Here is a 22,000-nt window from a genome sequence, read left to right on the forward strand (position 1 = left end):
TTTCCTCATAGAAAACGATAAAGCAAAACAAATATGCTGATCCTTTAGCTACTACCTCTACTTGCATATTGTAAATGTTAATAACAATATATTAAAAATCAAATAATATAATCATCGCAAAGACGCAAACTCCTGATTTGAAGAATACAATAATAGATGAGAAATGTTTTTTCTTTTACAAATTTTATAAAATAAAAAGTAAAATAATACATTAAAAATAATATACTTTATTTAGATTCCCTTTATTTTAGAGTAAAAATTGATGGATATTTTTTGTTGTAAAATGTTACTCCTTTCGTTTCCGAAAGTAAGATTTTTCAGAGTTTATTTTTGTTCTACAAAATAGATTTTTTATATTTATATGGTATTTTTATATACTTTTGAGAAACATTAATTGTGAATATTTGAACTGATTAAATTATATTGTTGTATAGTTATTAGAAAGTGTATTTAAAAAAAATTGTAAATATTTATTATATTTTTAATAAATGTGAAAATTTTAAAAAAATTTATTTTCGGAAAAAGGTGTAGTATATTGTAGTAGATGTACATTGGAGATAGTTAAAGGAGTCTTTCAGGACTATATCGAAAGATTCAAAACATTGAAGACGGAATTGCTTTACCCAAAAAAATACCCAAGAGGAAGTAAACTGTATAGATACCGCATAGCCTTGAGTAGTCGAAGAGACTTCTTCTTTATAATTACGCATGCAGCAGAGAGAAGGTTGAGGAGGCAGAGAAAAACTAATGGCGTTCTTTCTCAAAAAGAAAAAAACAATGGCGTTTGCACAGCTTCTTCTCGTATCGCTGTCCATTTTTGCTTGTAACTTTCTCAATTATCATCCACTAGCTTCTTCTTTAAAGAACAATTACTGTTATAAATTCAGTCTCTTTTTGTTACTGTTTTCTTGGGTAAACGATACAATTTTCTAGCGTACTTTGAGATAAATTCCAACGGTTAGCTGAATATATAAATTGTTCTTATACTTTTTTCCCCTGTTGCATTGCTTAGGAAACTGGATAAATGGGCACAGTTCATTAGATTTCATATGAAGTTATGTTGCCTTTTTTGGTTGAAATTTAGAATAATTGATTTCTTTTTGTTTAAGATTTTTTTTATATTTTGCAAAGAAGAGACATTTTAACTTCCACTATGTTTCTGGAAATCACTTCTAACTTTGTATTTCAACTTTTACAATTTCTCAGCCGCATCGTTTTTATTTTTATTTCTCTTGATGTGCTTGTTATTTTTCCATTTTTGTTCTTCTTCAATGACAGTAATGGTATTTCTCCGGAAGAATCCTACAGAGCAATAGATTTTTACCAAGTGAGCTTTTGTAATTTTTCTTTATTAATTTATTTGTCAAAAAAATGTCGATGGAACTTATTTGTTTTTTTTTTTATGTTACTGCTTAAATTAGGCTGAGAATCTGATGATACACGCCAGTGAATCAGAAGAAAAGGTTTACGAAATTCAGCAACAGGTTGGTTTTGTTGTTTAAGTTGTGTACAATTTCTGCATCAGCTGATATTTGAACTGAGACGAAATGTGGAAATGCAGCTCAAGAGAAGCCTAGAAGTGGAAACTCTGCCTAAATTCGCAGATAAGAAAGTTGCAAAACAAAATAAGCTTGAAAATGTAAGAGAATGTGTCCCCGGAATTTATGTAGATAATCGAAAGCTTACTTCTTTTTTCTTGTGTTCAGATCGATGGGAACTGGTTCTTGTCTAAGCTTGGTCTTAACCTGAATAAAACTCAGGTAATTCTAAAAGAAGGCACAAATAATGATATTGCACAATTTTCTAGTGATTAATTTTCTAAATAAATCCCTTTTTGCATTGTTTGCAGGCATATTTAATGACTCTATGGCAACATCTTAGCCCAACTCTTCAAAAGGTTTTCATATATTCCCTTAAGAGAGAAGTCCTTTGTGCTTTTTATAGATTCTTGTTCAAACTAATATTCATTTACATTTTAAGCAAAGAAAACTATTATTCATTTACTTGACACTGATATCTGAGAATTACCCCCCTTGATTTCACAGAAATGGATTCCAAGCATCAAAGACAAAAGTGTAGCGTTAACCACTTATCTCGAACCAAAAATTCATTATTTAACTGTAAAGTCCATTGAGGTGCTATATACGTCTAAGCAGGTTTTGACACCTGCTCTCATTAAAGGATTCGACGTCTCATATTCTTATCTTGAGGTAAATATATGTTTCTATCTTTTTATTCATTCGTAGGAGATGGTGTCCCGGGAACTTTATGTAGATAATCAAAAGCTTGCTTACTTTTTCTGTTTCTAATTGTGTTCAGATCTATGGGAAGTGGTTCTTGTCTAAGCTTGGTCTTAACCTGAATAAAACACAGGTAATTCTTAAAGATGGCACAATAGGAGTATTACACAATCCTAGTGATTAATTTTCTAAATAAATCCCTTTTTGGATGGTTGCAGACATATCTAATGACTCTGTGGCAACAACATCTTAGCCTAGCTCTCGAAAAGGTTGTGATTCACTACTCACCTTGAAAGTTTTCGTATTCCCATAAAATAGACGTCCTTATTTTTTGTAGATGCTTGTTTTTCATTTACTTGACACTGACATCTGAGAATTCTCCCCCTTGATTTCACAGAAATGGATTCCAAGCATCAAAGACGCAAGTTTAACCACTTATCTCGAACGAAAGCTTCATTATTTAAGTGACAAGTCCATTGAGGTGTTATATACGGCTATGCGGGTTTTGACACCTGATCTCATTCAAGAATTCGACGTTTCATATTACTATCTTCAGGTTAATATATGTTTCTACTCTCTTTATTCATTTGTATGCTTCTCTTTCGACATTATATAAACCATTGAGACCACGCATTGTCTTGCTTTTGTAGGTAAACCGAGTTATGACCATAGCGAAACTACATCTAAAGAAAGGTACAAGTTTCCTTAGAGTCATGTACAGAAAACGTAAGGCGTGGCTTCAAGAAGTTGGTTAACTCGGGAAGGAAAAAAATAAGGAAAGTCACGCAGAGAGAAGTAAGCAGTGGCTAGGGTTTTCTATAAAACTCAGTGGAACTCGGAACTGCATCGACTTTTTCTTATAATTTCTAAGACATTTTAAAATATGACCTTTAATCGCAAGTCTCTGAAACATAATCATATTTTCTCAAGAGATTCTTAAAATAGGGAAAATTGGAAAAATATGACATTCTCAACTTAGGTTTGTCTCAATAAGATTTTCAGAAGATTATTTAGGAAAATAGGATTTAGATTTCTGTTAATACTATTATACCCTTAAATTTAACCAATTAATATGAATTAATAATAATTGATTTAATATTTAAAAAGGTAAAAACGTAAGGAAAAAGATATATAAAATACACGATAAAAAAAAAAGGTAAAGACATCGGGTTAACCTATCTTCTTCTCCGCCGATCTCCTTCTTCCTCTTCAATGGCGATTTTGAGTTCTTCTTCTTCTTCACACGATTAAGTGTTCGTCGTCTCTATTCTCTCTATCTTCTTCTCTGTTTCTTCTTCTATGTTTCTCTTTATTGGTTATCAATAAGAAGTTTAGAGGTAATGAATCATAGAAGATGTTGAGGTATTTTATTTAATCTTGGTTCTTGTGTTTCTTTGGAAAAATCTGTTTTTCCAAGTAATTAATCATAGAAGATGTTAGGCATTATATTCAATGTTCTTTGCATATAATCTAAGCAGTCTTACTGTTTCAAAGTTCCGGCCTTTTGATCTCAAAGTGCTTATTTTTGTTGTTACTCAGGCTAAGTTATTTGAAAAATTAGATAGAAATAGGAGCGACTTTATTCATTAGGGTCTTATGTTCTGATCTTTGAAGCTACGCAGTCATTGATACGAAATTGTGTCCTTTGATATCTAAACTGTGTAATGTAGTTATGTTTAGTGGTATATGAACAACTCGAATCATGTATCCCACAGTTTCCCCTTTGGTGGCTGCGTTTCAGAATGTTTCAGCGTTCTTGTTTTCGTCACATTTGCATGTGATTTTGACATTTAAATTTTTCCAATGAATTTGACTTCTTCTTCTTGTTTTACAGGAGAAGCTTTACTAATGGATTGTGAGACAGGAAGAAGAAGGAACAAGAGCCTCCACTAATGTGACTTTGAGTCTCAATTACTGTGTACATCTTTATCTAGATGCTGTCTCAGCCATTATTGGTCTTCACAATTGGTGAGGCTCTCACAGACTAGTCAGAGTTAAAGTAAGAAGCCCCAGGTGGTACTGTCTCTCATGAATATTCAGAATCACAGTATGAGCTACAAACGTCTCAGTCTCTATCAAGGGAGACAGATCAAGAATGTTTTTGTAACAGACTCGAGAATGTTTAAGTATGTTGTTAGTTTTTGCAAAAGAATATTTAAGTACTCTTTGTAGTTTTTGGTCAGAATCACTACACCCTAAACAAACCCCCAAACCCATAGTCGTATGCAATAAACCATTAACAAACCCTAAAGAAACCCTAAACAAATTCCTAAACCTTAAACAAACTATAAACAAACCGTAAACCCTAAACAAATCCCTAAATAACATTATATTCGATATTGTCATTAAGAGGGTTCAAACTTAATGTACTCTTTCACTTAGAGGATACCAAGACAGAAAACACACAAAAAAATAATACACTTAGAATTTGAGTACTTCAAATACTCTTAGTTTTAGCTCCTTTATCAACTTGGAAAGTAGATGGCGAAAAGACAACTCTTTCAACTTCAAATACTTTTGGTTTTAGCTGCTTTTATCTCTTTTGATCTCATTGAAGCATGTCTTAGTCACTGCAAGTTCTTTGAGAGAAAAACGTGGGAGAAAATATTATTTGCGAAATTTAGGGTAAATTTAGTTTAGATTTAGGAAATATCTTTAACTGAATATGGAAGTTTCCATATCTTACGGATTTACCTAGAATATGTATACTACCTACGCAGAACACAATAGAGTAGATGAGAAACATATTCTTCCTATAGGCGTCATATAACATAAAAGGCAGAACATGTTATAGCACGTAATCTAGCCAAGGTATATCGTTGAGTTGTGGCTATATGTTGTTATCAAGTTGTAGGTAGACTAAAGACATCTTTCTTGATTATAACGTAACAAATTATAGATTTGTTAGAATATACAAGAAATGTTTGTTTACGTTGTATACCCAAGATATATCTATGTATAAAACTTAGTATCCGATTTCTAGACTAAGTAGATGACCAGAATGAGTATTCTAACTGTAGCTAGAAAATAAAATAAAATATGATTCCAATTTTAAAAAAAAAACTTTTAAACATATATATTTTCATACTTATGTTTCCAATAATTTTCATATTTTTTAACATTTTTAAAATTCAGTTTACTATTTTTCCCATAAAAGAAGGGTAAAATATGTCCAGAATTGCCTAAAATATCAAAAGTCCTATTGTGACAAATAAAAGTTCAAAGTGTCTCATTTTTCCAATTTTCCCCTTAAAATATGATCATTTACTTCATTATCATTTCATGTAGTTCATCATCAGTTAGAAAAATGAACACCGACCAGGGATTAGAGATTGCTTACAAAAAAATAGAGAATCAGTTATTTAGTCAACCAGGAAAAATTTGCTTCATCCAATCTTTCATATTCATTATGGTTTTAATATTTTCTCTAATATCATCAATATATGGTTGAAGAAAACAAGCACATTAAAAATAAACACAAAAGGATTAAAAATGTTTTCTTGTGAAATTGGAGGCCGCAAGCTCTCACTTGCTTTGCTTGGATTTATGGCCGTCTCTGCGTACGCAATGTATTTGATGTAGACAGCAAGAGATGCTGGTACGTAGAGTACAAAGATCCAGTGGTTTAAAAAGTTGATTGTTAACGAAGCAGAATTAAACTTCAGTTTATTTCGAAGTCTTTTTGTCTATTTGAGAAAGACTTTGTATGTGTGTAACTGTGTAAATATCACTTTTTAAAGATACTGAATCTGATAGCTTCTGTGGATCGAGAGATCACGGCTCCAAGAACTTACAAATGAGTATAAATTCAACCAGGCGACCGGCGTATGGCTGACCAAAGGTTACGAGTATTCGAAGTCATTAGCTTTTGGTTATCGGCAACAGGAAAAACTTAAGTAACATTTGCAAAAGAACTAACATGGTTTCCTTTCCAACCTGAACCGATGAATGAACCTCTAAGGCTCAAAACTTGTTAGATGCTGAATTCTATTATAGATGTCAGTTTTATTTCAAAAGTATGCATTTATAATAGAGGTTTTATTTTTGAAGAAAAACATAGATGAATAGTACTTTTCTTTAAATATAGAGGTTACATAACATTTTTAATATTTTTTCCTCAAAATCAGCATTTGCCTATTATATAAACACACATACACTAGAGGATAAGAGCATGAATATAAGAGCCGGATTTTAGCTTTTTCGATTAAAAGTTAAAAAAACTAAAAATTGGTTTTTATATTCAGCTAAAAACCCTACCCTAAGAACCTCTCAATAATCATGCTCTAATATAATTTTTTTATTTTAGAAGAAAAATATAGATGTGGACTGGAGATGATTTTGGTAACTGAAAAAGAACTTTCGCATTCTCATCATGAACATGTTGAGCTCAATTCAGTAGTTGAAGAGAAGAAATAAAAAGGCTTTTGCGATGAATTCAAGATTACGCATTACTATTAGCATTAGTTACGGTTGCCACTTGCCTCATGCACGGATCTCTTAACCAAATTGTTAATAGTTAAAGAGAAGAATAAATGTTTATATAGAGACTAAATGATTTGACAGGTCTGAATATAATCAATTGATTAGTTATAAGCCTCATCGACCATCGGTTATGACATTAAACAATAACAAAAAGCATCAAATATTTTACATTAATCAATTAACAAAACAAAACAAAAAAGATAATTAATTAGTACAGCTTGGTGGAGTTAGATCTGCCAACTTTCTTGGAAGCAGAGGAAGTCAAGTCGCCGGATCTCCTCCTTAGCATCTGCCTCATACCTTCGGCTACAAGAACCGCCGGATTATCTTTAAACTTCCCACAAAAGGACATGTGAGCCCTAACAGCTTCATCAATGGTATTCATCTTCCGGCGACTCACTTCCTCTCTCACGGCCTCTGAGCAGAGACCACAGAGCCATTTGTTGTCGAAGTTAGATTTGACTTCACTAATGTAGGCTTGTGTGCAGTCTTCCATCAATCCGCAACACTCGCATCTCACAGATTCTATCTCCATGAAAAGAAATAAAAAAAAAACTTCAATATAAGAAGCAAGCAACACAATTGTTTTTGGGGTTGATGGAGAATGGTTTGTGTCTACTGAAAGCACCAAGGCTAATTGCTTTATAGTATTACTTTGTTGCATTCTGTGGCCGGCTCTCAACACTTTCAACCAACCATTAATAATATTTATACTATTTTATTACACCCTAGCGATGTATATTATTGGGAAAATGTAGTAAAAGCAGTCTTACGGTTACATTGGATTTGTATTTACTTAATGCACGTATTTTAGTCTAAATCACGTAATTTAGTCTAAATCATTGAATTTCTTTGTAGATTTCTAATCAGTCACCGTTGTTGTCAGAGACATTAATCGTGGATTCAGTAACCAGTTACGTAGCCATGTTTTGACATTATAGTATTGTAATAGAGAAAAAACTATTTGGCAAGCAAAGAAATCTGTGGGCGTTCTTTTAAAATAATAAAGTTCAAAAGTTCAAAAGCAGCCGACCACCATTTTGTTTTCTCTAGTAAAAATATAGATTGGTGTTGTGGACTGTGGAGTGTCAGGAGACCAGGAAAATAAAATTTGTTTCTTGGAAGAACTTTCTTTTTGTAACTTCCATTCTGTGCTTTGGCAGATTATTCGACTAAAAACTACATTACAAACATCATATAATTATAATGTAGCATATTCATTTTGCTATATTGTAACATCTATATAGATGTTAGGATTTTTGTTTAATATTTATTTTTGTGATGTAGAAAACTATTATATTCGTGGTCGAATAAATAATTAATAATATTTTATATTTAAAATTGAGAATTTTGATTCACAAAAGGATATCATTTTATAAATTATCAAAAACAAATTTACATAAGATCTCTACCATATTATATGTAGAACAATTTGTGAAACTAGTACAATTATCAGTTGGCGAATTTTATTTATATTTTTCTCATAATTTATATAACAAAACAATAATAAAAATTTAAGCAATATAAAAAAAATAATTTTTTTTTCATCGTTAGAGGTTTCAGAACTTATGTGTAAGCAAACATATGTTTGATACTTTCAAGTTTGAACAAAAAATTCAAATAATATCTTTTTCAAAGTCACGAATAATTAGTAATTAAATTCATGATAATTTCAAGTTTGATAGTTATTAAGTACACAAATAAATTAGAGAAATTTACTTTCTGATCATAGTTCTGTTGATGTAAAATATTATATTCATTCTAATATGCATAAAAACAGAACCACATAATATGTTTTGTTTAATGATGCAATTTTTTTTTATCATATAGTTAGTGCAAGAACGAGGTCTTTTTAAGTCTATTATAATCAAGTCCTTCAGAATTGACAAGTTACTACTTTGAAAATTTCAAATCATAAACTATGAACATATTAGTATTACAAATTTGATTAGCATATACATATACACTCAATTATAAGTCTAAATACTTCAAGTTCATGCTTTAGCCTCTATGTTTTTTAAGTAAAATATTTTATAATTTTACATTTGTCATTGCATATTAATTATTTCGAAGGAGTAATATTATTGGTTAAAAGTTAAAGTAGTCATTACCATAAATATATAAATATAAGGAAAGCTATAAATAATTAAAAGGGAAATAAGAGGGAGGGTACAAAGGAGTCACCATAATCTGCTCCATGTTCTAAGGGACATGTGAAGGTGAAAATAGAGACAAAGGTGGTTTGGTTTAGGAGGGTCCATCCATCACCTACCAAATTATACCACATTTCTCTAATATCTCCCCTAAAGTTGTTATATCCACACAAATATATGCAAACTTATATTTATCTATATATGTATATGATAAAAAGAACACAATACATGAAAACAATATCATTGATGCATTAAACCATTTCTAATATATATATATTGAACATAAACCATTTCCAATATATTTTTCTATTTTTACTTTAAAATATTTTTTTATAATGGAGATGTGATTTCATTCAATATATTTCTTTAAAATATGGATCTACAAATATAGAGTAAAAATAGCAATTTATATTTTAAATGAAAAAATACAAGTGGGATGGAGTAGTTTTGTTTTAAAATGCCATTATAGAGGCAAATATAGAGTTTGTTTCATCATTTATTATTCAAGATAGTATTCATCATGAGCTGGCTCATTTCTATTGAAAGAAAAAGAAATTGTTACATTTATTTTGAAATCTTACAAGAGTAAGCTTTATACTAGATATAGTCATAGTTAAAAAGATATCTTTTGTTAAGAGAGAGAAAGCGAAAGAGAGTAAAAGAAAAAAGCCTCGCCGACCGGCGGAGTGGGCTTCCACAGCCACCGTCGGTCCGGTTTGTTCTTGTTTTTTGGTTTTCGTTTAAGCTTTCTTTCGTCTCGATTTAGCTGTGTGGGATTTGTTTTTCGGTGGTTTTCCGGTTCCGGGAGGTGGAGGCTTTGACAGCTCCGCCGCCGCCGGTTTTGTTACCGAGAGGTAGAGGCTTCCACAGCTCTGCCGCGTCGGCTTTTGCTACCGGGAGGCGGTGGCTTTGTCAGTACCGCTGTCGTCGGCTTGTGTTCCCGGTGGGTGGTAGCTCCTCTAGTATCGCCTTCTTCGGTTTCGTTTTCTTTGGTTCAGTTTTTTATTCCCTTTCTTCTCGATCTATGAGTCGGCGCTTCAAAGTCTCTCTGTCTCTTGATCTATCATCTGAAACCGCTGCATGGAAGTCGGAGGTGATGGATTGATTGTAGGCGGTTATTTGCTCGAGTGATTTCATAGATCCGCTTTGGTGTGTGGTTATCCGTTTGGCTTGGGTTTTGGACGAGATCTCGATAGGTTAGATCGATGGATGCTCTCCGAGGAAGGTTCTCAAGCGGGGAAGATCGGCCGGTCTCGTTCTGGTGGCTTGCGGCGCCGGTTACGGTGGCATGCTTGGAAAACTAGGGTTTCCATAAGTTTGGGCCGCGTGGGGTTTAAAGTTTAGGCCCGTTTTTTTTTGTTTATACTAGTTGGGCCGGATGCGTGGGCTTTTATTGTAATGTTTCTTGGTTGGGCTTGTCCCTTAATTTTAATAAACTCAGTTGGGAAAAAAAAAAAAAAAAGCTTTATACTAGATAAATCTCTAAAACCGTAAAAGATGAGTCGAGTTGAGGAGCCAAACACACTCGTCCCCGACCGAATGAACATTAATTAAGGCCTAGTATTCTATAGCCACACAGATACATATGCTAAAATCTATGTACTAGCTAGTATAATTCCTATATCAAAGAAAAGTTAGATAAACTTAATCTGCCTATTTTCTCCCACTTTCCCGAGCTATTATATAAGGCCTAAAAACGTGGGAGCCTACTTTATAATTGTTTTGATGTTAGATCTTTTTTTTGAACAAGAATGTTAAATGAAATTTCCAATCTTAAATTATACTGTGTGATTATTTAAAAATACAGAAGATGGTATGCAGTTAAATATTTTGTCTTTGTGTTATATGAGATAAGGAAACTAATTCTTTTTTTTTTAAAGCAGAATAATTCAGTTCGATACCCTCGAGGCATAAAATATGTGGGGAGTTATAGTTTTGCTGAAGTAGATAAAAAAGGAAAAGAAGAAGAAGAGAAATTGCATGCAATGCATTGTAGGTTCGTTAATTTCAGATACCCTATTTGTCATGTCTTTTCTCGACAGTTGCTTGACTTCGCCTGCGACTTATCTTTCCTTTCAGCCATATAATTCTCTAAATTCGCCACGTCATTTATGCATTATTCTTATTATAAGGTACATTATACACACATCACATATAGCAGTAATTCTTAACCTTAAACCTAAAAATCTAATAAGCTACACTTGTACTGTGGGATTGATTAAGCATTTTCATAACAAAAGAGAATGTTGAATAATTATTTAGGTTCCATGTCAAGTGGGCTTTATAAGAACAGGTATATTTATATTACACTAGATCCTCTGTCCGCGCTACGCGCGGATTATAAATTTTAAATATATTATTCATAATTATTATTAATATGTGAATATTTTTACTTTGTATTAAATTTAACTTTAATGTTTGATAGTATCTTTAGCAGTTTTCTATTATTTTTTTTACGTTTTTGTTTTCTATAAATTTAGAAATTTTAAAAAATTTGGTATATGCACCACTTAGCTTTGGTCTTATGATATGTCTATATTTTATGAACACACTGAAGATGGTGTTGAAATCAGCTTATCTTTTATGTCATAGAGGAGCGAATACAAAAAGAAATTTGATATGTAACATATAGCCATTTTCATGTAACTAATGTTTGATTTAAGTGTATTTATATATAAATTTAGCGCTAACTAATGGAAACAAAAAGAAGTCACACCCTCTTTTGCAGGTGAATACTAATTTTTATTCACTATTTTCGATGGGTTTTAAAATATGTAGTAGGTGGTAAATTAAATTAGATTTTGTGTGTGTCTTTGTTGTAATATTGGTTTGCAATGTATTATTATTTGTAATCATTTTCTCTCATGTGTCAGATATTCGTTTATCCTTTTCGTTTTAAATTTTTTTCTTTTGGTGAATAAAGAACATACACTTATTTATAAAGAGGAAATATATATTTTAACAAAGAGTATTATTTTTATTTGAATAATATATGTTTCTGGTTGCAAGAATACTATAACATATTTATGTATATGAGAAAATACATTTTTGAAATCAATAAATGTAACATTTTATTTTCTTCTAAAGTTAATGTCCATGTACAGTTATGTATTGTATTTAAATATGATATTTATATTTTTGAAGTTCATATTCTTCTAAACCACCGGATACAACTTATTGTTTGTAGAATTTTGCTCCTACTATAAAAGTGTAGTAGTTTTTTGATTTCTCATTTTTAAATGTGTTGTAATTGATAGTTTTTTTTAATGTAATGTAATTGATAGTAGGATTTCATTTTTTTTTATATTGTTGGATTAACGCTTCTAACCAGCCGGTTAATTGTTTCTTAGCATATTGATTTCTCATGTATCACATAAGAATATTTGTCAAGCTCTCTTTTTCGACTGATTGTTTTATGTGTTTTATAATTCAGATTTTTGTGGATACATGTCGTTGTTTAATGTTTCACTTGTATATTAACGTTACTTTGTTGTTATAGTATGTAATTATTTTTTGGGAATGATTGATACAACAATGATTAATATGTGATTATATGATTTTTGTGTTAATTGTTGGTGTTAACTTTTGGAGTATATTTATTGTAGTTTTATTATTTTGTTGCTGTCATTAATTGTCGCCTAAATTCTTTATTTGAACCAATTTTAAATGTTTCTGTTTTTAACTTTTGGTTCATCTTAGTTTCAAAAAAAAAATTTGGGTTCATCTTTTTTTTTTTGTGTTTTGGCCATAATATTTATTTTGTATGTATGGTTCCACTTTTTATTTTTTCAATTCATTTGTTATCTTTTTCTTTTTTTAATTTACGTAAAACTATAACCTATTAAATAATTTTCTACGATTATTTGTAAAGACAACGTGGTCCGGTGGCAAAAGACGGTTTTATGACGGAGGATGTCATGGGTTCAAAACGCAGGTCCTTCTTTTTTGTTTTAGAATTTTTTTTTTCATTAATGGCAAATTTGTAATTAATTCGTCTTCTTCCTTTTAGGGTTTTCACTTCTACTGCGAAATTTTCATGGCCGCCTCGAACTTTTTTAACATAAAACATCATTTTCTTGCAGTTTTCTTATCAATTTTTGCATAAAAACTGTAGATTTGCGACGTAACATCAAATTCCAAGCGTTTAAAATTCAAAAGCCTGGACTTTTTTGATGAATCCGATTTTTTGTCCGATTTTGATGAAATCGCGGCGGTTCTGTACCGCCGAGCGTTGCAAGGCCGTGTACTCGGCCGAGTTGCAGCGTTTTCGAACATGGCCTGCGGTTGATGAACTATAGTATTCGTCGGTTGAGTGTTCCCGAATCAATGTGAATTTTAAACTGAAAAATTGTATTTAGAACTGAAGGAGAGATGATGAAATCGACTCAAACAGACAAATCAATCTATTATTAGTGACTTTATAAGTTGAATCAATATATAATTATGAGTGATAGAGGAAGGTTTGAGAGATAAGAAGACAGTCCTTTCAAGAAACGTTTTTGCAAGAGAAAAAAAGATGAGAAGATCAATGGAAATAGGTTCGAAGCTTTTTGAGAAGTTTGATGGTGACGTGACCAAACAATACTCTCTGATTGGTTGAATATAATAAATGACGTGGACAGCTTTAGAGTGGAGTATATAGAGCTTTTAGTATAGTATAGATGTTCTTAAAAGTAATATATTTTCAACTTGGGCAGTTTTTATTCTTAAAAAATAAAGCAAATTTGTGAATATGATGCAACAAGCAGAGCTACCCAAACATGAGCATGAGCGTTACTTCCAATAGTGTCTTGTAACAGTGCTGACAACCTTTTCTCCACTGACTGCTTTTCTAAATTTTAGTTCCATAAATGCTTTGTTTTGTTATAAATTATTCTCCTTTGTTCAAATTAAATTTATCTATTTATTACTTTTATTTTTATTTTCCCATTATATATTCAACCACTCATATTTTTACATTTTAAATTCTATTTTAATTTTAAAGTAAAATGCATTAATTACAATTTCCAACATCAAATTTAAATACAAGGAAACAGTCTAGAAAAAATGATTTTTTTTTTGTAAACAGATCAAATGTGTTTTATAAGTCAAAATCCGTGATAAGATTTTCTTTGCTTCTACAAACTTACATTATAAATTTTACTAATTGATTAGATTTTGCACCATGTAATCATTGTTTGATTCATGCTTAGACTTTCCCGTTTTTCATTGCTTTTTGACAATGATGTTTTCTTACATCACTAAAAGAAAAAATGTGCACCCTGATTATGAGGATGAACATATTTTACATATTTATAGCCTTGCTCGTGTGGGTTTGGTCTCGAGTTATTTTCAAGAATCAAGTCACTAATTGTATTCCAATTTACATAATCATATCGGCCTATAGGAGTTTTACTTCACACGCATTCATTGTTTCATTGTTAAACCACGCATTGGTTTCTAATGTATACGGAGTTTGGGAAACTAAGCGATCCAGATTTGAAACAACTTCAAGACATTAAACGTATATAGTCAAGTAGAAATAAAATCATGCTTTGAGCTTCATTTAAATATCTAGAAAGAAGATCCATCCGTGATTACACTTTCTCTTGAAGATTAGTTTGAGTTCTTCCATATATTTTTTGGATATTCACATATTAATAAAAAGAAAAAGTTCGGTTGTTAGCTTCTAGTTTTTTTTAAAGAAACTATAAACGTGTTGTACGTACTACTTAGGTAGGAATAGGAAAAATCATATATTTTTTTCAAAGAAAATGATACTCACTCTTAGAAGTGTTGTAATTAAGCCTCTGTCGTAGATATTTCTACGGCGTCATTAAAAAAGATATTATACAAGGGTTTTGAAGAAAATATGTAAGCAGTACCAAATTGTTGTTTTAGTCATTTTATTTAGAAACGCTGAAATACCCTATCCTTGTTGAGAGTACTCTGAACACCATGGTATCATATCAATTAGTATTGAGTTTTAATATAAGCGGCAGCTATAGATTAAGGAGAATTGAAGTTCAATAAAAGTGTGGCTTTATTCAGCTTTTATGCTAGTCAGAAACGTATATAACAATTTCATGATGAAAAGAGTTGGATATATAATCAAAGCAATCTATAATGGGATTGGTTGTAGTGGCAACATAATTAAATTTGGATCGGGAGTATCTGCCATACAATTTTCTGTATTCCAAAATGGCCCCAACTTTTAATCAGTCCATAATTAGGAACATCATTAGTGTTCAGTTGACTAATTAAACCTAATTCAAACTTGACGTATTTAATCAACCACTCAACGTGAGTCATATAATGATTCTGATCCACTACATTTAATATAGTTGATAGCCTGCATTGGCCAAGTTGTATTTTTGTACATATTAATTCTCCCCAAATAATCTCAAACTTAATTATTGATAATTTACGTAATGAAAATTTTGCAAATGATCGATTATGACTTTGGTCGTTATAGGAAATGATGATATAGTAAAGTCATACTATTAGTTACATTAACATACAAAAATCAAAATCAGCTCGTAGTATAAGGATGTTACACGCCAAATTATTTTTCAGAAATGAAATCAAGCCAGTGCAAACGTTATCAACATTTAAATCACATAGTCGAGCTAATGTATTTAATTTTCATTGTGAATAGATTATGTGCATAGAGTTAGGTGATCGAATATACAAGATTGGAATTTGATTAGAGGGGAAAGTCGGATGATAAATATATGTTGAAATGGATTAGATACGAAATATTGTGACATAAAAGTGAAATATACCATGAATCACAAACATTTCATAAACGACATGGATCTTGTGGATGTGCATTCGGCAATAGTTGCCATGTGCATATGAGACGAACGATATTGTAGTGTAAGGGCCATACCTATCTGAATGTGGGGCTGTCTGCTAAATAACCCAAATAAATAAAACAATAATAGAGGATCACCAAAGAGCTGCTAGGGGAATTATATATATTCATATTTCGGATATCATGTGCGTGAGATATAACAACAAACTTGGTATACGTAGAAAGTTTGATTTGTAGATAGAAGAACAGGTTTCATATGTCCAAAATGATTGTTTGGTTCAACACTTCTGCCTATGTAGCAAAGTGGAAATGCTTTTCCTGCCCATCACATGTCTCATTCATGTGTGTCCTAAAATGATAATAATAAAATTGTGGGATATCTTTATAAAAACGGTAAAGTTATATACTATTTTCTTTTTGTTACATAATTATTCAATGTTTAGTCCGAATAAAAAAATAGCTGCGGTGATGAAATTTGGTTATATTTTTTTTTCAAATAGTACTGTGACTGCTTTACTAGATAGTATATACCTGCGTATCCCCAAATTTTACAAAAGGTCTATAATAATAATTTCTTAGTGTATCTTTCGCTTCGGATAATCAGTCAATACGACAACGAAATTTTCGTAAGCAAACAACCTGTTTAGTCATTTTCAACACCCAACAACAATAACATTTAAAGAATGCCATGCACCTATATAATCCTGAATCGTTAACTTTTTTTCCTTTTACGACAAAAGACTGAATCGTTAACTTTGTTATCACCAACAAGCTGCCACAGAACATGTCCAAATCCATATAAATAAAAGGTAAATAAGGAATGCACAATGCTGTCTCTCCCCTGTCATATACATGTTTTGACTGTTTTCCATCACCACATGCAAGGCAGATTAAATTTCAAATCAGTGTTTTCTAGTACAATAAGTTGGAAAAATACACGAAAAGATGAACATCGCCTGCTAGTCTAATTCTCCTCCTCCACGAGGTATGTTTATTTAGGGTATCTCCAATGGAACACAAAAATTTCATCTATATTTCACTCTAAAATAGAATAACTCTATTATTGAGTTGAATTTGCTCCAATGGTTCACTCTATAATAGAATTACTCTATAATATAATTACCCTATAATAGAGTGAAATATAGAGTAAATTTATTATATAATGAACAATTGGAGCAAATTTAACTCTACAATAAAGTTACTTTATTTTAGTGTAAAATATAGAGTAATTTTTTTGTGTACCATTAGAGATGGCCTTAGGTTTAATAGTTGCGTGTAAATGGTCAACATCAAATTTAACCCCCCAAAAATGGTCAACATCAAATTTGACCCACCAAAAATGGTCAACATCAAACTGTTCAGGCATGCATGCTGTGATTTGAGTAATACAATGAACTAATGAAGCTTTGATTGTACCAAAATTAGCGAGTATTAGAGAAGTCTTACTAATCAAAGTGACCGAAAAATGAAAAAGAATAATGCATTCCTTACAATTCCTATTTTTTTACCATTTACAAGGAATATTTTTCCCTTTGTATTCCTTCTCATTCTTTTTATTTTAAAGAAATATAAAAAAAATGTTGTTCCTCACTAAAATTGATAAGAAATCATTTTCTTTTTTCATTCCTCTAATATTATTCTTCTGCATTTTTTTCTTGCTCATTCTTAATGTTCCTGTTATTGAAGCCCAAACTAAAGCCCAAGTTTATGATCCATTAGAGGCTTTTGTAATCCATGTAACTAGGGTTTTTAGATTCATATATATGTTGTTATGTGCTTTGATGAATGTAACTTTGGCTGCGTTGAATGCAGCCTCTCCTCTATCTTTGGCTGCGTTAACCTGGCTCTGATACTATGTATAAGTTTATGAAACTAGAAAGATTGAGCTCATAAGAGCTTTATTGAAAGATAGAAATAGAGATATTGAAATAGCTTATTAAAGCTTTATTGTGCAATGAAACTAAAGAAAGTAAGAAGCTTTATGATTGTCATCAAGATAAATAAGATTGTAAATGATTCATAAATATGAAAGGAGAGGCTGCATTCAACGCAGCCAAAGTTACATTCATCAAAGCACATAATAACATATATATGAATCTAGAAACCCTAGTTACATGGATTACAAAAGTCTTTAATGGATCATAAATTTGGGCTTTAGTTTGGGTTTCAATACCTGTAATGGTCACCAGTTAGACCATATATCATTTTCGTTGATTAAAGTAGTTTTAGTTTGTTCCTTTTTGTGAAGATAAATTGAGTCACATGTCAAGTAATAGCCAAAAAAATATAATTCGCGTGTACAATGCACGTGGGTTTTCTTTGCATGTATGTTTGTGCGTAAACCCTCAAAATATTTTTAATTTTACTGATATAAAATATGCTGTCCAGTCAAATATAATGTGCAAATTTACACTTAAAATTAACGATGCTTGATTAGGATTGATATTTGATCATGTCTGTTGCCCCTCAGATCATGGACTTAACCAATGAGACGCCACCCATAACCCATTACCCCTAGACCGACCTATCAAGTTGGATTTTATGAGACTTATTGGGTCCATTTCTATGAGTGACGGAGTCTTAATTACCCAAGTGCTTTTTTGTATCTGTGTAATGTGTTAAGTAATTTTTTTTCAGCTATTGGAATTACAAACTATTAATTTGAGGTCATGCAGTTCAGTAAAACAGTAGAAGCAATAAAATTAGCTTACAATGAAGCTAATCGTAGCTATTGAACTTAATCAAGAAATCAATAAAAGAGCTAGTGAGAATTCTTAAGAGATTCCTAGTTGATATATAGTTCCACGTCTACCGCGGCCTCTTTGATCTGCGTCGACCATTTACCATAGTCCACTTCATTTCCTGGACTTTTTGAGTTGGTTTTATTGATCTTTCTTCACGAGCCATTTGGACTATTGTAGCACAGCTAAGTCAAAACTGGAAAAAACTTCAATGTCAGCAAGAGTTTTTCCACTTTCAATCCCATCTACATCTTCACCCACCCAAAAAAAAGTTTCCCAGTTGAGGCGGATGGGTTAAGAAAACAAGGTATGGCAGTGTCTCTTTTGCTTCCGCCACACTCATGGACGAATTTTCAACACTGAGATGGTTAATCTCATTAGTGGTTGAAGAAAGTACAGCCTCTTCGGGTATAATTAATGCTGTAACACATTGAACATTGACAGAAGTTGTGACTTCTTTAGTAATTGGAATATGGCTTGAGTCTAGTATAACAACATTACTTGTAGTGGAGAAGATAGCAGTTATAGAAGAAGGCTTTGAAAAAGCTGAAACAAGTGGAGAGGCAACCTCATCAATTGCAGTGTCTTCTGAGCTGTGAGAGGAGCATCAACTGAGACAGATTTAGCAAAGGCGGCATGGATTACAATTGGAGCATGTACAATCTAAGACCTCGTCTTCTACGATTGGTACAAAAATATCCGTTTGAGCAGATTTTTATAGACAACCTGATTCTTTGTGTCCCAAAGGGCCACAATTACCACATTTTCTAGGGATCCAAGAATACGCCACATGATCATGGTTGATGGTTGTAGAACCCTTTTTATCAACCAAAATGATATTTTGAGGGAGTGATTTGTCTAAATCATTCTCAACCATAATCTTAGCTTCTCCTAAGAGGGTTGGATCTAGCCATGGTTTGTTTGTGGGCATATAGCCAAACCAGAAGTAATCCGACATATTCTTGATCTTGGATAGAAAAAATTAGGATATTAATTTTTAAGTCACCCAAACAGGAACGGTTGCAATCTTTAGAAAAGAAAAACAAGAATTTTTTTTTTTTGGACGCAAAAAAGATAAATAACTTTCATGACTCCACTCAACAACAAACATTAAGCAATCATCAACATGCCATAAACCTCTCTAAAGTACCCAAGAATGTGTTAAGTAACATACACAATACAAAATAATCTATACGTGAGAGTGATACACTAACCCAAAACAAAACTGATGTGCTACCAAACTTGTTAGCGAACCACGTACGTAGCCATTTGATTTGATCGATTTTATGCTGGTTAAACCAAACCGTTTAATATTTGGCCATTTTAGTTTAATGAACAGTTCTACGTACCCAGCATTAGATCAGTTCCAAACTGTAATAATAGTATTTTTTTAATCTATCTATTTGCCACAACTACAGTGTTATCTATCAGTTGTTGGTGTTGCGCCCAAAAACAACTATATCGGGTTTAAAGCATGAAAATGGATTTTACTTTTAAAGGAGATATATTCACATTTCTGTCTTCTTCTTTTTTTCTGAAACTATGTTTTTACATTTCTGTGATAACATCGCAAATCGAATTGCCGTCTACTAATATTACAGATTTAAAGTAAAAAGTAAAATATTTTTTTTGATAAAGGATTTAAAAGTAAAGTAAAAGATTAAGTAAATGATTATGCATGTAGACACATAATACACATAGATACCAACTCTGCCTCGAGCAAAAAAGCAACTAAGCAAAATTTATTATCTAACATTTTCATCTTAATACTACACTTATTTATTTTAGTCATTATCATAACATTTTATAATCTCAAAAAAGCTTATTTTTCTAAAAGTCATTTTCCTCCGACATCATCTCCAGAGACCTGCATTCGCTGCTACAGAAAGCTCTGTCTCCCCTGCAAATCAACATCATAAATTGTTAATAAGCTATTCAAATTTTCAGTTACAGAAATATCGTATAGTTTTAAATTCATATGCTATATATGATTCATTTACCTATATATGAAAATGTCATCACGAGGGCCAAGATTCTTCTTACAGTTACAGCAGGTACTGAGAAAGCTGTCGGGTGGTAAATGATACGATTCGTGAACCGGGTCGGACCTCCGGAAGAAAACGACGCCGGGTTTGCTCTCAACGATGCAGTTGTCGAATATATGGATCGTTCTCGGGTTAGGCCCATGACACGTCACGCACGTGTAGTCCTCCGATAGTTCCATATCGCTGGTCGAGAAATATCCCGTGAAGATTCGGGCCGACCCGAGACCCGACCCGGGGACCGATATCTTCGTCTCTTCCGGCGGAGGGGAGGTAGGAGAGTTTTTTGTTTTGGTCCCGAAATCCGCCGAGGATCGTGGATAGTCCGGGACCCGGATCCGGATCTGTGACCCGAATAGAATGGAGCTGGATCTTGGTCGGGAGAGTCCGGGTTCTTCTTTGATGAGAGTATCGACAAGGGCGAGTCCGATTCTTTTGGGTTCGAGCTTGAGCCGGATCTCGGGTTCGTGGGTTTTCGGGCTGTCGGGTCCGAAAGGGTTTTTCAAAACAGAGAAAGGTTTGGTGTCGAGGATAGAGGTTGGGCTGGCTACGGCGTCGTTTTCGGTGAAGCTTTTGAAGCTGGTGAAAGCTGTGAATAGCCGTGGGAACGGCGTCGTTTTACTCTGTTTCTGGTTCGTATTCGCCATTAATGTTTGCATGCTTCTCGATCTCTTCTTCAGCATAATTCACTGAAAAAAAGTCAAAACTTTATAACTAAACTGTCTTCATAGTTTCCGTAACTGAGAAGTAACAAGAGAAAATACATTAAAACTAACCTGATCAAGAAAGTTTCATAATCTTTGAAAAGACAAAAGCTTTATTTGAAGCGGAGAAGAAAAATTTTAAGATTTTTTTTTTTACTCGCGACTTTCTTGCACTTTGTTCGTCAATGAAACACAAAACGTTATGCTTGAGAGTGAAGGAGGAAGAAAGAAACAAAAACAGGAAAATAAAAAAGAAAAATTGATCCGTTTGTTTTTGTTTTCTTTTGCTTAGTGGGTTATAGTTTCAATGGACCTGAGAGAACAAAACAGCCCCACTGATTCTCTCCCATATCCTCAAAAATCGCCATGAAGTTGTATAGCAGAAATAGAGTAGTAGTAGTAAAGACCCACTTACTCTCTATGCACTTTTTTTTTATCAACACTCTCTATGCATATATCTGTATAATAATATCTATAACTCTCTGTATAGTATATTATAAGTATATAGAGAGAGGTACAATGGAATCAGTGGGTGGAGAACACAAAGACTCGAAAACCACTCAGAGCTTTAACTTCAGCAGTGGAACTTGCCAAATTCGTTTCATTATGTTTTTTTTAAATAATTATATTGTCTTTTAATCTCTTATAAATTTATGATATTTTCATTTAGGTGTGGTAAGGAACCACTCACGTCATTTTCTACTGACCCTTTTGTCTTTTTTTATTTCTTTTGGATATTTTCTTTTAGTTTTCTTTCCATATTCTTTTCTGTTTTTAAATTTGTAAAAGTGAACTTTAAGAAATTATAAAAAGAAGTTGGAATTGTCGTGTTCCATACTTCG

The 22,000-nt window shown here is 32.3% G+C and overlaps 3 protein-coding genes across 3 annotated transcripts; 1 reads left to right on the forward strand and 2 right to left on the reverse strand.

Moving 5' to 3' along the window:
• Nucleotides 1-777: 777 nt before the first annotated feature.
• On the forward strand, nucleotides 778-2,995 carry LOC111214443. Its single transcript, XM_048777018.1, has 10 exons — nucleotides 778-801; nucleotides 1,422-1,484; nucleotides 1,526-1,639; nucleotides 1,707-1,760; nucleotides 1,850-1,897; nucleotides 2,157-2,210; nucleotides 2,320-2,373; nucleotides 2,459-2,509; nucleotides 2,638-2,796; nucleotides 2,891-2,995. Exons 1-10 carry the CDS (start codon nucleotides 778-780, stop codon nucleotides 2,993-2,995), a joined length of 726 nt encoding a protein of 241 aa, XP_048632975.1.
• Nucleotides 2,996-6,810: 3,815 nt separating this feature from the next.
• Nucleotides 6,811-7,427, reverse strand: LOC111214660. The gene has a single exon (XM_022717671.2). The coding sequence runs from the start codon at nucleotides 7,384-7,386 to the stop codon at nucleotides 6,931-6,933; it is 456 nt and encodes a 151-aa protein (XP_022573392.1). The 5' UTR covers nucleotides 7,387-7,427; the 3' UTR covers nucleotides 6,811-6,930.
• A 12,594-nt stretch (nucleotides 7,428-20,021) lies between these two features.
• LOC106451211 (FCS-Like Zinc finger 8-like) lies at nucleotides 20,022-21,690 on the reverse strand. The gene is made up of 3 exons (XM_022716587.2): nucleotides 21,231-21,690; nucleotides 20,413-21,143; nucleotides 20,022-20,312 (listed from the first exon to the last, which is right to left on the reverse strand). Exons 2-3 carry the CDS (start codon nucleotides 21,135-21,137, stop codon nucleotides 20,243-20,245), a joined length of 795 nt encoding a protein of 264 aa, XP_022572308.1. The 5' UTR covers nucleotides 21,138-21,143; nucleotides 21,231-21,690; the 3' UTR covers nucleotides 20,022-20,242.
• Nucleotides 21,691-22,000: the final 310 nt, after the last annotated feature.

The sequence above is a fragment of the Brassica napus genome, chromosome A3, assembly GCF_020379485.1.
Source record: "Brassica napus cultivar Da-Ae chromosome A3, Da-Ae, whole genome shotgun sequence".
Lineage (NCBI taxonomy): Eukaryota > Viridiplantae > Streptophyta > Magnoliopsida > Brassicales > Brassicaceae > Brassica > Brassica napus.

Excerpts from the sequence above, each read along its gene's own strand:
- LOC111214443 (XM_048777018.1), top strand. The coding sequence starts at position 778 with ATGGCGTTTGCACAGCTTCTTCTC. Across the intron at positions 1,761-1,849 it reads TTAACCTGAATAAAACTCAG|GCATATTTAATGACTCTATG; the intron begins GTAATTCTAAAA and ends CATTGTTTGCAG. Across the intron at positions 2,797-2,890 it reads TTTCATATTACTATCTTCAG|GTAAACCGAGTTATGACCAT; the intron begins GTTAATATATGT and ends TTGCTTTTGTAG.
- LOC111214660 (XM_022717671.2), bottom strand. The coding sequence starts at position 7,386 with ATGCAACAAAGTAATACTATAAAGCAATTAGCCTTGGTGCTTTCAGTA.
- LOC106451211 (XM_022716587.2), bottom strand. The coding sequence starts at position 21,137 with ATGCTGAAGAAGAGATCGAGAAGCATGCAAACATTAATGGCGAATACG. Across the intron at positions 20,313-20,412 it reads GATGACATTTTCATATATAG|GGGAGACAGAGCTTTCTGTA; the intron begins GTAAATGAATCA and ends GTTGATTTGCAG.